Source organism: Caretta caretta, chromosome 18 (assembly GCF_965140235.1).
Source record: "Caretta caretta isolate rCarCar2 chromosome 18, rCarCar1.hap1, whole genome shotgun sequence".
Lineage (NCBI taxonomy): Eukaryota > Metazoa > Chordata > Testudines > Cheloniidae > Caretta > Caretta caretta.
Genome location: NC_134223.1, coordinates 9,605,831 through 9,624,073, shown reverse-complemented (window position 1 = coordinate 9,624,073; position 18,243 = coordinate 9,605,831). Strand labels below are relative to the sequence as shown.

The 18,243-nt window shown below is 42.5% G+C and overlaps 1 protein-coding gene across 4 annotated transcripts in view; it reads left to right on the top strand.

Moving 5' to 3' along the window:
* The window catches only part of FHAD1 (forkhead associated phosphopeptide binding domain 1), a 68,619-nt gene extending 54,761 nt beyond the window's left edge, over positions 1 to 13,858 (top strand). For 2 of the 4 annotated variants that reach the window (XM_048825091.2, XM_048825092.2), the window contains exons 28-31: positions 672 to 892; positions 5,635 to 5,800; positions 6,631 to 6,711; positions 10,509 to 13,858. In XM_048825091.2, the coding sequence (XP_048681048.2) occupies positions 672 to 892; positions 5,635 to 5,800; positions 6,631 to 6,711; positions 10,509 to 10,607 (567 nt within the window). In that variant the 3' untranslated portion in view covers positions 10,608 to 13,858. Of the gene's footprint in view, positions 1 to 129; positions 222 to 671; positions 893 to 5,634; positions 5,801 to 6,630; positions 6,712 to 10,508 lie in introns of those variants that run through there. The other 2 variants (XM_048825093.2, XM_048825096.2) reach the window with 2 other exon arrangements.
* The last annotated feature ends 4,385 nt before the right edge of the window (positions 13,859 to 18,243 follow it).

Here is an 18,243-nt window from a genome sequence, read left to right as displayed (position 1 = left end):
CAGTGCACTGACTCATCTTGTCTCTATTTATGTCCCAATTACTGTGTGTTATTTATCTCCTCTTTTTTAAAATGTGCTGATCATCATCAAAGCGCTGTAAATAAAATCTCCCTATTTTAAACCCAATAGCGACATTTCATCCTGGTTCTACTTCCTGGAGAACAACACTGAATCCCCCTACTGTATTTTCCACTGCATGCATCCGATGAAGTGAGCTGTAGCTCACGAAAGCTTATGCTCAAATAAATTTGTTAGTCTCTAAGGTGCCACATGTACTCCTTTTCTTTCTCCAACGTCTAGTTAGTTTCGAGTCCTTATGCCTCCATTACGTGGGCATTGTGACAACCCAAGAAATAGTGACTTTAGAACCATTGGATGCTGATCCAGTTCTGCACCTAACTGCTTCATAGTCAAATTAGTTTGTCTAATACATTATGAATGAATTATTTGGTACATTATTGTTCTGCTTGATTCCTTAGGAACACACAAAGAGGCTAAGGAAAAAAATAGGTTAAATTTAAATGAAGAGGCTTGCACACAGTAGTTTATGTACTACCTTTTAATCCTTTACACTAAAGCAAAATGAAAGCCGATGGGTTGAGCAGTGTGATATTTTTCTAATTAGGAGTCAGCACACCTAGTAAATAATTCACTCTCTCCTCTTCATACAGTATCTAAACTTAATTCATGCTCTTGGAAGTCTGATGAATGTGAAAGAGCTGACAGGAGTGCAGTCTGTTAAGCATCTTTCTCAGGATGAGAGAGAAAAAGTGAGAATGGAGCGACAGAAGGACCTTGAGCTGCTATACGATAAGATCAGTAAACTCAAGAGTCGGCTAGAAAGGAAAGAAGAACTACTGAAAGAGTATGAGTCAGACATTGGACAACTCAGGTAGAGAAAACACACTTACTTACTATTTACTAAGAGTAGTGACCGTGGATCCAGCTGTTTTAGCAAAAAGACCCAAAACGGTGACAAAAAATTGTGAGAAATTTAGTGGAAGGAGAATATTTACAATTCAGTTTTAATTACAGGATACTTTTGTTTCTATAAAAACATTCACTATGTTATTGCGTGGAAATAAAGCTGGCGTAGCTAGGAAATGCCCTTTTTGAACTTCATAGCTCTCTAAAATTGTATCTTCTAAGGCCACATCAAGCTAACCCAGGGATTCTCAAACTGGGGGTCAGGACCCCCTCAGCGGGTCGCAAGGTTATTACATGGGGGGGCCGCAAACTCTCAGCCTCCACCCCAAACCCCGCTTTGCCTCCAAGCATTTATAATGGTGTAAAATATATAAAAAAGTGTTTTTAATTTATAAGGGGGGGTCGCATTCAGAGGCTTGCTATGTGAAAGGGGTCACCAGTACAAAAGTTGGAGAACTACTGAGCTAGCCAAGTAAATAAATGAGCAATTCTATTTAAAAACTAACCATACAAGATGACACAATGTCTATTATTGTACCAAATACCTATGTGTTGTTAGGATTGTCCATTACAGGCTATGTCTGGAAACTGTATGCCCAGTTTTCAAAAATGGATATTTTAATAGGACATCCACATTCTGAGCCCCTATAGCAGCACTTAGGCATTCATTCATTTTAAGCATCTGAGTGCCCATTTGAAATCCTAAGTTTAGGGCTGGTCACTTAACTACCTACCATAGAAACTCAAATTTGAAAATAGGATCCTGCAGATGAAAATGATATCTAAAGGTTTGTAATATGAGCAGAGGGACATCTGCTGCTTTTATTCTACGGCAACATTACTCTTGTCTGTTTTTCCTGTTCGAGATTTATTATTAGTAACAGATATAATAATTATATAGTCTTTAATTATTTATATGATTCTTTGAAGAATCCATGGCAAGTAATGCGGTGTTATTCTGCTTAATCATATGCATCACATGTGGTGTTTGTCTTGTACTAGAAAAATGTCTAAACCATTTGGAAAATGAAGCCAAAAAGAACAGTGGAGTGTTGGATGAGATTCTCTGGAATCTCTGGTTAATACTCCACCCTGAAATTGAAGGGAAGGTTGGGGTTATTTCGCTGCCTGTGAAGAAATCCCCATCCCTGTGGATAGTAAAGTCTCCCTAACAGAACTATTTATCTCTGGGACTCATTAAAATGCTTTTTAAAGGAATTTTTGTGTACTTTGAAATGTACAAAATTGCCCCAAATGTGCAGGTGTTTTCAACATAATTCCTAAGGAAGGAACTCCCAGGAGCCCCTACTGAGTCTTCACCTAGTGTTCCCAATCATACACACCGAATGCTGTGTTGTGCTATCCTCACACTCCATGTACTTTGCAGAAATCAAGTATAAACATTCCTAATAAACACACTCAGTATGGTCTGTGGGTTGATGCTACCTCCTTGCTTGGTTGTGGTTATGAGAAAGCATTTTTGTTTCAATAGGATGAGTAAATTCCCCATCACGAGCCACTTCTTTCAGCAGAAACATGCACCCTAAAGAGAGGGGTTTATCACGGACTAAGGAGAAATTTTTGTGGGAAATCCTTGTTAAAACATTTTCAGCATTTCACAGGAAAAAACAGGGGGCCTGTTTCTCATTTACACTAAGGCCTTTTCCATGCCTCTGGTAGTGTAAAGGAGCCTTAGCCCTGGTCTACACTACGAGGTTAGGTCGAATTTAGCCACGTTAGGTCGATTTTAAAATGGATGCGTCCACACAACCAACCCCGTTCCGTCGACTTAAAGGGCTCTTAAAATCGACTTCTGTACTCCTCCCTGGCGAGGGGAATAGTGCTAAAATCGACCTTGCTGGATCAAATTTGGGGTAGTGCAGTCGCAAAATGACGGTATTGGCCGTGACCATGCAGTCCCCGCAGAATTGCAAACGAGCTCCAGCATGGACCGAAAGGGAGACACTGGATCTGATTGCTGTATGGGGAGAAGCATCTGTGCAGGCAGAACTCAGAGCAAAAAGAAGAAATGCCAATATATTTGCCAAAATCTCACAGGGCATGATGGAGAGACGCTACAACAGGGACACACAGCAGTGCCACGTGAAAGTTAAGGAGCTGAGGCAAGCCTACCAAAAGACAAAGGAGGCAAATGGGTGCTCTGGGTCAGACCCCCCATACATGCTGCTTCTATGATCAGCTGCATGGCATTCTAGGGGGGATTCTACTACTACCCCACCACTGTCCGGGGACACCTGCAAGGGGGGAGTCTCACACAATAAGGAGGAGGATTTTATGAATGAGGAGGAGGAGGAGGAGAATGTGCAGCAGGTAAGCGGTGAATCCGTTCTCCCCGGCAGCCAGGACCTTTTCATCACCCTGGACCCAATACCCTCCGAAGGTGGGATCCCTGACCCTGAAGCTGGAGAAGGCAGCTCTGGTGAGTGCACATTTGTAACTACAGTACAGGGTTTAAAAGCAATAGTGTTTAATGTTTGATTTGCTCCGACGAATTGGGATGCATTTGCGGCCAGTACAGCTACTGGAAAAGTCTGTTCACATGTCTGGGGATGGAGCGGGAATCTTCCAGGGACATCTCCATGAAGCTCTCCTGGAGGTACTCTGAAAGACTTTGCAGAAGGTTTCTGGGGAGGGCTGCCTTATTTTAAGTGCTATAAGGACACTTTACCACGCCAGGCCAGTAGCAAGTAGTCTGGAATCACTGCAGCACAAAGCATGGCAGCGAATGGTCCTGGGTTTTGGTCACATTCAAGCAACATTCAGTCTATATCTTTCTGTGTTAGCCTCAGGAGAGTGATATCATTCATGGTCACCTGGTTGAAATAGGGGAATTTTTGTAAGGGAATAGTAAAAGGACCCCGTTCATGCTTGGCTGTTTGCGCTTGGCTAAAAGGGATCATCCCGGAGAATAGCCACACAGCAGGGGGAGGGGTGAAAGGATCATCCCAGAGAATAGCCACGCGGTAAAGGGTGGAGGGAGGTGTGTGCTGCATATCCACCCGAAAACCACAGCCCCTCCTTTTAAATATGAAACCCAACCCATTGCTTACTATGCGAAAGGGTGGTGCTGCAGTTTGAAACCATTCCCACATGTTATGCGTAAGAAGCCAACCCCGCGTACCCTGGGCCTTACCATGGCTGCCTGGAAACTGAATTCTGTTGCCCAGCCATGTGTGATGTGTCACCATACCGACAGGCACTCAATATAAAAGGTAAAATGCGACCTTGTACCTAAAGCACATGTGCTGTCTGCTGTGAATTGCTTGATTCACTGTGAAAGAGTATCTCTTTTGTTCTCAGAAATGTATCATCTTAAATTTTACTCACCCTTTTTATCTCCCCCGCCAGGTGCAAATGTTTCTACGCTCCTCCTATCATTTCCGTCTCTGAGGTTATCGCAGATTAGAAAGCGAAAAAAATGCACTCGTGATGGCATGTTTTCCGAGTTCATGCAGTCCTCCCGCACTGATAGGGCACAGCTTAATGCATGGAGGCATTCAGTGTTAGAGGCCAGGAAAGCATTAAGTGAGCGCGAAGAGCGGAGGCAGGAGCGTGAAGAGTGGAGGCAGGAGGCAATGCGAGGCTAATGGGAGAGCAAACGGACATGATGAAGCATCTGTTGGAGCTGCAGATTTCCTGCACATTTCCCAGAGTCACTACCCTTGATAACAGAATGTCAATGATTGCACTGGCTACCTGGATCACAGCAGCCCCCATAGTAGACTTGCCCACTCCAAATTGATTCCCGACTGACCGGTAGCAGTCAGGCGTTGCAAGCTTCCACAGGGCCATCACCACTCGCTTCTCAACTATCAGGGCAGCTCTCATCTTGGTATTCCTGCACTTCAGGATGGGGGAAAGCAACTCACAGAGTTCCAGGAAAGTGGCCTTACGCACGCGAAAGTTTTGCAGCCACTGTGAATCATCCCATACCTGCAACACTATGCGGTCCCACCAGTCTGTGCTTGTTTGCGGGGCCCAGAATTGGCATTCCACTGTATCAGCCAGCCCTACTGCCGCCACTATGTCCCAAATGCCACAGCTCGTGCTTTCAGGAACATCTGTGTCCATGTCCTCATCAAAATCCTCCTCATGCTGACGTCTCTTAGCCCGGTTCTGCATATACTCCAGGATAATACGCGAGGTGTTTACAATGCTCACCACAGCAGCGGTGACAGTGAGCTGAGCTGAGCGGGCTCCATGCTTGCCATGGTATGGCACCTGCACAGAAAAAAGGCGAGAAACGATTGTCTGCCATTGCTTTCACGAAGGGAGGGGTGACTAACAACATGTACCCAAAACCACCTGCGACAATGTTTTTGCCCCATCAGGCATTGGGAGCTTAACCCAGAATTCCAATGGGTGGCAGAGACTGCGGGAACTGTGGGATAGCTACCCACAGTGCACCGCTCCATAAGTCGATGCTAGCCACGGTAGTGAGGACGCACTCCACCGACTTTATGCGCTTAGTGCGGACATATGCAATCGACTGTATAAAATCGATTTCTAAAAATCAACTTCTATAAAATTGACCTAACTTCATAGTGTAGACATACTCTTAAAGTGGATGTAAATGTAATTTATCCTCTCTTTTTAAGGCCCCTTACACTGCCAGAGATGTATCAAGAGGCTGTAGTGTAGATGAGAATAAAGCCCAGAATACTTTACCTCTTCTGTTTTGTACAGGGCGAATAAGGTCTCTCTGCAAGCGTACCAGGCCGAGATAACTAAACTGGAAGATGATGTCTATAGAGAAGCAGAAGAGAATGCTCTGCTAAAAGAGGCTCTAGAGAGGACACAGTTCCAGCTGAATCAGGAGAAAAGGTTGAACAGAGCTGTTAAACTGCATAAGGTAATGGTCTAGGGACAAAAGTCATGGCAGTGCTTCCATGAACCTGGTACCTAAACATCCTCTTCTGCAGCTGTGTGTTGGGCAGTAACCTAATTATTTAGGGGGCTGACTTTTGGTAGGTCCTGCTTGAAAACATCCTCACTGAGGCAGGCACCGATGAAAGATTATATTATAGCTGCAGGGTTAACACTGAGATGTCACCCTGCAATCCAAACACCACAGAACAAGACCCTGCAAGTTTTGACTTGGGTACGTGGAGGTGGGAAGGGAGCTAATCACAAACAGGTAGTAAGCTGGAAGGGCCTCTGTGTGTCTATCTTTGCACAGGATTTGGAAGATCCCAAGGAGCCTGTCACCTTAGTATGTAACCAAGAATAGAACTGGCTGAGATTTAGGACAAGAATAGCAGTACATTTGCTATTGTTTCCTTGATTTCTCTAATCTGTCTGTGTAGTGTCATGAGCTTGGAGAATGCTCTGTAGCCCCAAAAGGCCATATGATAAGTGGTTTTATCCAGACTTTCATATTTAGTTGATGCTTTGGGTCTTCATCAAAATGACCCTTAGAAGAGTGAATTGCACATTGGTACAAGTTAAGACAATTCATGTTTGAAGGAAGTATTGAGATTAAACAATAATTGCCAGCAGTTAGGTGCTTTTTTCATTGCAGCTTGCTGTTGGCTTTGGGGAATGTGAGTAACTCAGTCCGCTTTGTTGGTCTTATCAGATTTGGAGTCCTATTTAGTTCTGATGTGTCTCAGCTGTATTTTTGATAGGATGTCTAAGGCAAGATTTGCAATTGGATGTCATTTTACTGGTATTTTCACCCAGAGCCATTTAGAGGAACTGGAGAAGAGAAGTGAAAAGTTGTCACCATGTCGTACCTGTTCACAAAAAGACAGAGCCAGGAAGGTATGCATATGTCTGAACACTTGCTCATAGTAACAGGATCAGTGTAATCATTTTGCCTAACTTATAAGAGATGGACTTCAGCCCATCTAATAATAATTCATTTGTGTGTCATAACACCCGTGAATGAAGAGATTGAACTGGCCCAGCAATGTGAATGAAGAGCTGTCAGTAAGGTAGCAGTAATATTAATGGCATTGATCCAAAGAACTCAAAGCAGAAACCCCATTACACAGAATGGGAAACCGAGGCACAGGGAAGTTAAGTAACTCATTCAAGATCACATACCCAGCTGGAGGCAGGAACAGAACCCAGCTCTCCTGATTTCTAGTCCCCTGTTCTGACCACAGTGAAGTAGGTGAAAGCTAGTGCTGCAACTGAATGAACAGCAGGAGGGAAGCAGCAACAAACCGTGGAGGGGAGGAAGCGCACACAGCAGGAGCCTGGGGAGCAGATGACAACACAGGGAAAACTGGGAGGGGCTGCCAAAGAAGGAGGGAGCCATGTATGGAATTAAAATGGGCCAAATTTGGACCATAAGTGAAATGACTATAATTCCATAGAGGCGCTCAAGCTCTCAGTGTATGTACATCCTGAACTCCTCAGGGGAACTCTGGCCTCTTCATTCCTTAGTTGACTATTGTTATTTCTATGTGCAAGGCACTACAAACATCAACAGGTACAGAATTTGAAATTTCTGCAAGCTCTACCTAGAGAACCTTTTGAAAACGTTGTACATTTCAAAGCTGCAAGCATACAGCAGTGCAGAGTCATCCTCTCCCTACACTTGGGTGCATGGACTGTGCATGGCTTTTTCTGGTTACATAACGAGTTAGTGAACTGTAGATTCTTGCAGTAAACCCCCTATCATACTGCGTAAAGTTATGGTTCTCTTAACCACTTGGTCAGCCTAAGACAATCACCTTAATTAACCTGTGCTCTGTCCAATGCATTCTATACCTAATTAACCCATTGATTGTAAATCTCCTTTTATAGAACCTGGGTAGAATTTTCAAAAGTGCCTTAGTCCCTCTATAAGTTAAATGAGATTTATTTTGCTTAGGCCCTTTTGAAAATGTTACCCTCTACATCTGTAGGGGAAGACATTGCTGAAGCAATGATTTACCTTCTCTGCAGCTGAGAGGTCTTTTTTGTAAATCACACTCCGTTTATAGAATCTGAAGGTCTCCATATCTCTATCTGAAACAGAATTGTGCAGCATCTGTTATTTGCTTATGAAAATACCTAGTCCAGAAGGGCCCAATGGTCTTTCTCTTACGGATGTGGCCACACCTTTGCTTTAAGCATCTGTAAACACAAGGTATTACATTTTACTTTTTACCAGGTAGGAAATAATATGGTCTTGATACACCACACAGGGAGCTCACTCTAGTAAAGTGGTGCTTAGAATTTTTTAGTATATTTGGAATTTGTTTTAAAGATCCATCTCCTGGAGTCATGTGATTACCTGAGACTCTCAGCATTTTTTTTAAGTAAATCTCTGGCCCTCATGGTTGCAGAGAAAAGCCTGAAAATGTGATCCCCAGAGGCTCAAAATCCAGAAGGCAAAAGAATAAAAAGAACCCAAAATGTATTATTTTTCAACTCTCAAGATTTTTTAAACCAGTTGTCTCAATATGGGGGGGCCTGACTCATTATTTTTGAATGCTTGGGATTGGCAGTCCTCTGAATTTGTTGTCACAAGTGGCATCTTTGCACTCACCACCCTTTAACTGTGGAGCACTGGTTTTAGTTCTCCCAAGGATGTACGGAGGGGATCCCAAGGTAGGGTTATGAACCAGTAATTGGTAATCTTCTTTACAGATCTACACCCACCTACCCTACACAGCTCACTTAAATCCCTAATATTCACTAGGCAGTCCACACAGATGAAACGAGATAATTTCTTTGTGACTTGTTGATCACTGCTTAGTTACCATAAAGCTCTATGTATACTTGTGGTGTTTCACAAATAATATCTGACATTCCCCTGTGAGGGAAGGAAAAGAAACTAGTACATTTCATTTGTATTAACAAGCAGATGGTTAAAAAACGAGGATCCAGCACCAGATTTCCTAGATCAGTAAGTAAGGATTATAAAGGGTAGGTCATGCATAACAAATCTGATTAACTTCCTTGTGGAAATGACAATGAGAGCTGACAGGAGAGAGGCAGCAGACGTAATCAACTAGGAGTTCAAGAGGGTTTAAACACAGTACCATCAAGGGAGAGAAGTACTGTGTATAAGATTAGTAATTACAGTGTTAATGACGAAAAATTGGCATAGTGACACTGGTCAGATAAGGAGAGGTGATGAGTGATGCAGGGATTGTCTTAACCTCTGGTCTTAGTCACACTCCAGAGAAAAGAACTTGTAGTAGCATGTACTAATTTTCAGAACAAATGCGGCTGGAAGGGAAACCAGGACATAAAAGAACAGAGCTTACTCAGAAGTGTGAGAAGAGAGTCAAGAAACAGGGAAAGGGATTCCTCTTGAAGGTCACATGCAGTCTGTTCATGAAAAGGAAGTGTAGATAATAGTGAAGGGAATATTTCTAAAATACTTCACCTCCCTTTGTCCTACTTCCTTGGCTCTGCACAATCACAAGTATCATCTTATAAAGCAGTGCCCCAATGTCCAGGCCCTTCAGACTTCGGTCTAATCTGCATTTATGCAAGTCACCAAATCATCAGACAAGTTAGCAGAATGCAGTGGGACTGGCATTCTCCTACAAACAGTTTCATCACTGCAGTAAACAGGAGTATAGCTCATTGGGATTAAAGTGCATTGGTAATGCTATGTGAGGCTGTGTGAGGAGTGTCATGTGTAAGGCACAGAAGGAAGTTGTCCCTCTCTGTTCGGCACTGGTGAGGCCTCGGAGCACTGTTTCCAATTCTGTGCCACACTTAAGGAAAGATGTGGACAAATGGGAGAGAGTCGAGAGGAGAGCAACAAAAATGATGATAAATCTAGAAAACCCAGCCTTTGAGGAACGATTAAAAAAGCAGGCATGTTTAGTCTTGAGAAAAGAAGACTGAGGGGGGACCTGATAACAATCTTTAAATATGTTAAGGGCTGTTGTGAAACAGATGGTGATCAATTGTTCTCCGTATCTACTGAAGGTAGGACAAGAAGTAATGGGCTTAATCGGCAGCCAGGGGGTTTAGTTTAGATATTAGGGGGGAAATTAACAAATTAAGCTCTGGTATAGGCATCTAAGAGAGGTTGTGGAGTTCCCATCATCAGATGTTTTAAGAAGAAGTTGGACAGACACCTGTCTGTCTAGGTTTACTAGGTCCTGGCACACCACAGGGGGCTGGACTTGATGAATTCTCAAGGTGCCTTCCAGCTCCATATTTTTATGATTCTGTGGTTTAACCCAGCTCTATCAGTAGCTCATTGTTACGAGGATTGAACTGAATCATTAAAAAATGGGTGCTTAAAGTTTGGCTCTGAGATTCATATTGAGGTATCATAAGTGGCCTGATTTTTCTTAAGTGCTGGATATGCAGCAGCTTCCACACACCGAACCAGGCCTCCTCCTCTCATCCAGCCTTCCATCTTGTGTGCTGCACTAACTAGATGCAGGCATCCTAGACAACACTTGCCCCACTGCACCTCCCTCCATGTGGTGTTACTGCTCCCCGGTACATGTGGGCAATCTACCCTGGCAAGTTTACCCTTTGGTTTAAATTGCATAATACTGATGTGATGAACACATGAGCATGAGAAGGTTTACATTGCAATCTACAAATTGTCCCGTATAAGAACAATTTTTTAATCTCTCTCTGTCTCGCAGCCTGGACCCAAAACAAAATCATTCCCCGAAAAGCTGAAGACGACAGACCATGTGATAGAAACATTTAAGAGGAGAGCACATAGTAATGCCACCTCATAGGCGTTTCTCTTGCAAAAATCCTGTAGTAGGAATTTGCCAAGTACTGTAATACTGTTTGGGTTAGAGCTGTTATTAATTGTATTGTTTTGATGAGAATCCATTTAGCCCTTATGTAAATATATGAAATGCTGCAGTGTATCTTGAATTACTTAGGACTTGTTTTTTTTAAATATGTTGCTTATGTACCATATTGTATTTCTGATAATTAGAAGTGTAAGAAAAATGGTCATTTTAATACAAACTGATATATAAATTCAGAAGTGTATTTTTTATCTTTATAAGTATCCTTTTTTAAATAGTCTCAAACTCCTAAGGTCTGCTTAGGTTAAATTTTGTTATGCTGGTGTAGCTCACTTGAGCCCTAACACAGTCCTAAATCCAAGTAGATCCATGGTAGAGTTCCAGCATGAGGTATGAAAATGGACCACCAGGTTCTGACAACTAAATTCCAGAATTGCATAAATGTGACTGAACAGAACCATTCTGAGTCCATTGTGTAATTACAACCAATTGAAAGAACACTGTTCATTTACTAGAATGTTACTTAAATAATACACTTGCATGAGCAATCTGGGAGCCACATTTGATAAGCAGCCTTAGGGACCAACCCAAATTCCCATATTCCGGTGAATACAGAACAGCAAGGGCTCACCTCTCTGTTACTCTGATCAGATGTATTATTTATTACTATAGCATTCTTGAAAACTAAAGGCTATTTTCCTTTGCAAAATCAGAGCAAAATGTTCGTACTAGTTACCACCCAAAATAATTCTTGATATCTGAGAAAGCTAATCTTGCTAAGTAGTGAGGTAGGTGTTAGCCCATTCGCTGCTGGGTCAGCGCAGTAAGCTAGTGGTTCTGGTACATACTGTCCCCACAGTCATTCTCCCTTTGTTGTATTCTGAACAGTTTGCACAGATCCTTTCAACAATGGGTAATTTGGATTCTAGGCTGTATAGATAAAGTCCTATTATATTGCAAATTGTCTACATTTTGGCACTAACAAACTGGCTCATTAGTGCTAAAATGTCCAGTGCGTGGACATGCTTTTGTCCGAGTCTCACTGCTAATGTTATGTATGGTACAATAGTCCGTAACTAGTAGCTCTTTTCTAGTGCAGACTTGGTTTAGTTCCTAACACACTGGGTAAAGTCAGTCTCTCTTTAGGACTTGGCCTATTTTTCTTACCAGATGTGCAATGTGCTTCCATCTGTACAATGTCCTGAGTTTATTTTGGGACAATACATGACCTCACATGCCTGTTTTATTTTAACATTTTGCTCTAGCCCCGTCTATCTGTTCTGTTTGAACCTTTGCAGCAGTTCTTCCTTGAGCGTTTTTGGGGCATCATTATTTTGCAATCCTCATATATTGCCCTTCCCCCTGCCCTATAACATTAGCTAATTTCTATAGCTGCCGTACCTTGAATAATCTAGATTTGCATGTGGCTATCACTTCAGTATTGTCCCAAGGATTTGAAAAGTCTCCTCTGTCTTGCTTGTGATAAATTTAATCTTCTGATCAGCTGCTAGTAAGGTAATCATTACCAAACTAGCATATGCTGCCTTATTTCCTATGTTTTTTTCTTTCATACTCTCATCCATTGCTCTTCCCAGTGCACCAGCTGTAGATGTAGCTTTGCTAGAAGTGGAATACTTTCAGGTCATCTCAGAAGCTTGATCATAATTATTTTAATCTGCAGAGGGCAGTCACTCAGTGACTTCATAAAGAATAATTGATGTCTTGTGGTCAGTTTCAGACCCTTTATAGTCTAATTAAACGGTTCTCTAGCAAATACGTTTAGCAGTTTTTTTATCTATATGTCTAATTTCCATATGTCAGTCAATATTGTGTCTAAACAACAGGTCATCACTGATAATCAGACCTTTGCTCAAGTATGTTTTCAGATGTTTCAAGATATTTTGCAATACAGGGAAACTGTTAAGGTTATGAGGAGTCCTTGTGGCACATTAGAGACTAGCAAATTTATTTGGGCATAAGCTTTCGTGGGCTAAAACCTGGGTGCCATAAGGAATCCTTGTTGTTTTTGCTGATACAGACTAACAAGGCTACCCCTCTGAAACCTGTTAAGGTTATATCATTCCTGCAGAGCTCTGATGACACCAAAAATCAATAGCTTTGCCCTTGGTGCTCAGCATGTGATGCCAAAGGTCTAGTAACGTCCAACAATCTGAGAAGTTGAGGAAACTAGTACAAGCCATGTACTTAGTGTGTTACTGCCCTTCCCAAATTGTTAAAAATATAAAATTAAGTAAATTTGGCCTCATTTTCAGAGGTACTGAGCAACCGCAGCTTTCTGTGGAAGTTAGTGGGAACACATATGTGCTCAGCACCTTTGAAAATCAGGGAAATTATTTTTAAAAAGCTTATTTTTAATAGAATACCTATTCTCAAGATTCAGTGCACAGAGCCAATGTGCTACAATAACCTTTTCCAGCAACCTCATGCATGGAAATATCTACATCTTTGCAATTCACACTTGCATTGAGTCATTATTTTATCTCTGTATTTGGCACTGATCCAACCGCTGCTGGAATACTGTGTTCAGTTTTGGTGCCCATAATTCAAGAAGGAAATAGATAAATTAAGGAAGGTACAGAAAAGAACCATGAGAATGAATAAAGGATTAGAAAACATGCCTTACAGTGAGAAGCAAAGACTTCAATCTATGTAGCTTAACAAAAAAAAGGTTAAGGTGTGACTTGATTACAGTCTGTAAGTACTGTATCTACATGGGGAACAAATATTTAATAATGGGATCTTCACTTCTAGTAGAGCAAGGTATAACACAATCCAATGATTGGACGTTGAAGTTAGACAAATTCGGACTGGAAGTATGATGTACATTTTTGACAGTGAGGATAATTAACTATTAGACAATTTATCAAGGGTCATGGTGCATTCTCCATCATTGACCATATTTAAATCAAGACCAGATGTTTTTCAAAAAGATCTGCTCTAGGAATTATTTTGGGGAAGTTTTCTGGAGTGTTATAGAGGAGGTCAGACTAGATGACAACAATGGTCCCTCTGGCTTTGGAATCTATGGAACAAGTTCTCCTTTATAGCTTAGACATATTTGTTTGCTTTGTTTATTTCTTCACCACTGCTCTGTACTTGATGGAACAGCTTCTGAAAAGTTGCTCCACTAATTCCATTATAAATGTTCTTTAGTAATTGCATCTCTAGTACTGTGAACTGCTGCTTTAATTAAATATTATTTTCATGCACTCTAGCCTGATGGGGTTTTTATGTTTGTTTTTTTTCTTACTCCCAGGCCATTGAAAAGGACACAAAACAACCACACTTTAAACTGCTGCTCGCATTCTCTCCCACTCATTCAGTCAGGGCTCATGTTGAAACCAGGAGGTTTTGACAAGAGACTGGCATTCAAAAATATCTGTTTCAAGTCAGCCAGCTACCAGCCTAAGGCTTGATATTCTCAAAATAGCTGGTGACAAGCATAAATCACCTTTATCAAAACTATTTCTGTTGCCAGAAAACTTAAGACCTGAACCAGAGAAGAATAATTTAAAGAAAACAAAAGAAGAATCTTTGTCTTGTTGAACACGCAAAGCAATCATTAAGGGTTACATATTCAGCTGCTCTGTAACCCAGCCTGGTTGTGCAGGCACTGAGCTGTAGCTACCTGATTGCAGCTGCTCAAATAGTCTGCTTTGCATCAGCAATTAAATTGTGGGTGCATAGTTCACCACGCCTTGGAAAATTTACCCCTGAATATATAAGATCTCTTGACCAAAATGGCCTGTTATGGGTCATATCATCTGTGTGAGTAAGCCTATTGGTGGTTGTTTTTTAGAAGTGTAATTCAGGTTGAATGTAATTCAAGTGACGTTTGCAGCCATTTTGAAAGTGTGTCAAGACTCTTGAGACCACACATACATACCCGTCTGTTGCTGAGATGACATCTCAGCAATTTCCTCCATCTTTTGTCCTGATATTCAGATTGTAAGATCTTTAGATCAGGTGCTGTCTATTTCCGTGCATTTGCCTAGTGGCTAACCTGTTTGGGGCCTTTCTTTTTAAATAAATACTCCAGAACCATAAATCATAGAAATGTGGGGCTGGAAGACACCTGGAGAAGTCATTCAGTCCAGCCCCCTGTGCAGAGGCAGGACCAAATAAACACAGATCATCCCTGACAGGTGTTTCTCCAACCTGTACTTAAAAATCTCCAGTGATGGAGATGTGGATTCCACAGTCTCCCTTGAAAGCCTATTCCAGAGCTTAGCTACCCCTGTAGTTAGAAAGGAAAGTTTTCCCTAAATCTCCCTGGCTGCAGATGGAGCTCATTACTTCTTGTCCTGCCTTCAGTGAACATGGACAACAGTTGATCACCATCCTCAGCATAATAGCCCTTAGCATATTTAAAGCCTGTTACCAGGTCCTACCTCAGTCTTCAAAACTAAACATGCCCAGTTTTTTAACCTTTCCTCACAGGCTGGGTTTTCTAAACCTTTTATCATTTTTATTGCTCTTCTCCAGTTTAGCCACCTCTGTCCTAAAGTGTGGCACCCAGAACTGGACACAGTGCTATAGCTGAGGCCTCACCAGTGCTGAACAGAGCAGGACAGTTACCTCCCATGTCTTCTATATGACACTTCTGTTAGTACCCCCCAGAATGATATTAGCCTTTTTCACAACTGCATCACATTGCTGACTCGTATTCAATTTGTGATCCCGTATAACTCCCAGATTCTCTTCAGCAGTACTACCATTTAGCCAGTTATTCCCCGTTTTGTGGTTGTGCATTGATTTTATCTTCCTAAGTGTAGCACTTTGCACTTGTCTTTATTGAATTTAATCTTGTTGACATCAGACCAATTCTCCAATTTGTCAAGGTAATTTTGAATCCTAATCCTGTCCTCCGAAGTGCTAGCCTCCCCTTCCATCTCGGTGTCATCTGCAAATTTTATAACATACTGTCCACTTCATTATCCAAGTCATTCATGAAAATGTTGACTAGTACCAGATCCCTCCAGGACCATATCTGATGCTTTCCCCCCAGTTTGACAGCGAACCATTGATAGCGGCTCTTTGAGTACGGTCTTTCAATCAGTGTTGTCCCCACCTTATTGTAAGTTCCTGTAGATCACATTTCCCTAGTTTGCTTACGAGACTATAATGTGGGCTGTATCAAAAGCCTTACTAAAATTAGGAAATATCATGTGTACAGCTTCACCCCCCGTCTACTAGACCAGGAACTTTATCAAAGAAGGAAATTAGGCTCGTTTGGCATGATTTGTTCTTGACAAATCCATGCTGGCTATTCGTTATAACCCTATTCTCGAGGTGCATACAAATGGATTGTTTAATAATTTGTTCCAGTATCTTTCCAAGTATCAGAGCTAGGCTAACTAGTCTACAATTGGCCGAGTCCCCTTTTTAAAGATGGGAACTTTGTTTGCCCTTCTCCAATCCTCTGGGACCTCACCCATCCTCCGTGCGTTCTCAAAGATCGTCGCTAATGGTTCCGAGATTGCTTAAGCTAGTTCTTTCAGTACCCTACAATGAATTTCATCAGGCTCTGCTGAATTGAATATATCTGACTTATCTAAATATTCTTTAACCCATTCTTTCTCTTTTTTGACTTGCATTCCTTTCCCCTTGTTGTTAATATTAATTGTGTTAAGCATCTGATCACAATTAACCTTTTTAGTGGAGATTGAAGCAAAATAAGCATTAAACAACTCGGCCTTCCTAATATCATCCATTATTAGCTCTCCTTCCCTGCTAAGTAGAGGACTTACACTGTCCTTTGTCTTTCTCTTGTTACTAAAGTTTGTAAATAAACTCTTATTGCAGGGGTGGGCAAACTTTTTGGCCCAAGGTCCACATTGGGGTTGCAAAACTATATGGAGGGCTGGGTAGGGAAGGCTGTGTCTCCCCAAACAGCCTGGCCCCTACCCCCTATTCGCCCCCTCCCACTTCCCGCCCCCGATTCCCCCCCTCAGAACCCACGACCCATCCACCCCCCTGCTCCTTATCCCCTGACCGCCCCCTCCCGTGACCCCCGCCCCTATCCAACCACCCCTTCTCCCTGTCCCCTGACTGACCCGACCCCTATCCACACCCCCACCCCATTACAGGCCCCCTGGGATTCCCACGCCTATCCAACCCCCCGCCCCCGTTCCCTGTCCCCTGACCACCACCACCCCTGAACCTCCACCCCATCCAACCGCCCCCTGTTCCCTGTCCCCTGACTGCCCCTTGGGACCCCCGCTCTCCGCCCCCTTACCAGGCTGGAGCCAGCCACGCCTCCACGCTGCCCAGCAGGAGCGGCGGGCCAGAGTGCTGGCGGCGCAGCACCCTGAGGCTGCGGGGGAACGGCAGGGGAGAGGCCGGGGACGCCTCCCCGGCCGGGAGCTCAGGGGCCAGGCAGGACGGTCCCGTGGACCGGATGTGGCCTGCGGGCCGTAGTTTGCCCACCTCTGTCTTATTGCCTTCTCTGTCCCTTGCTAGCTATAATTCATGTTGTGCCTTAGTCTTTCTAATTTTGTCCCTAGATGCTTGCACTCTTCTTCTGTACCCATCCCTAGCAATTTGTCCAAGTTTGCACTTTAAGTTCCTGTTAGAGCCATATTGGCCTTGTACTATTTTTCCTATCTCTCCTTCCCATGGGGATAGTTTGCTGTTCTGTGTTTAATATGAATTTAATAAAAGGATATAAATATATCCTTAAATGCAGTGTTTCTACCAGCAGGTTTCTAACTTTTCAGTTGATGCTGGCATTGACTTAGCTCACATATAGTGGTGCTTCTGTACATATACATATACGCACATATTTATTCCTGACAATAATAAAAAAATACTCTCTTTGGGGAGGCAGTGGCTTCTTTTTCTCATGTGAGCCAGCTCTTCCTGGGTAACCCTGCTATGTCGGTGCCAAGTCTGGCCCATCACAATCACTTTCACGGCAACAGACAAGTGTCACAAACACAGGATTATGACTTGACTACAGGGGATTCCAGCAGAAGGAGAAGCTTGGCAGGAGAGAAGAAAGATCAGCTCATTACCCTAGGGGAGGGAGAGCCGCAGTTAGGGGTTGTATTTTTTTCATAAAATATCTATGACCCAGTCTAAATCATTTCAGTGACAGTGAAAGGGACTTCCCCATTAGAGGTTTCTTTTAATGGTGTTGATTAATGAACATTTAATGTGCAAAGTAAATTGATTTGGGATCTGAATACTAAAATGCAGCAATGATAATGCTTAGCTCTTACAAAAGCTACTGGCGTGTACGATTCCTTTAAGGTCTACCTGCCAAGCATGCTCTTCTTTTTGTAGCATTCTGTGATGTCACCTTGTCTGTAATTGTTGTGAGATGTTCAGCTATCGTAGCAATGCTTAGTATTAAAAAAAAAAACCCAACCTATTAATCTCTTTCAAATGCTGGCAGATATTAGTTTGACATCTCTACACACACCAGCTAATCCATTGTCCCTCCCTGCCTACAGCAGCCTCATAATCTCCCAGGGCAGATATACCATTATTACACACAGTATGGTCATAAACACTGCAAGGGAGTAGATAGCTTGCAAATCTGTGGTGTCTTCCATTCAAGGATCTCAAAACACAAATTAAGGGGGAGACA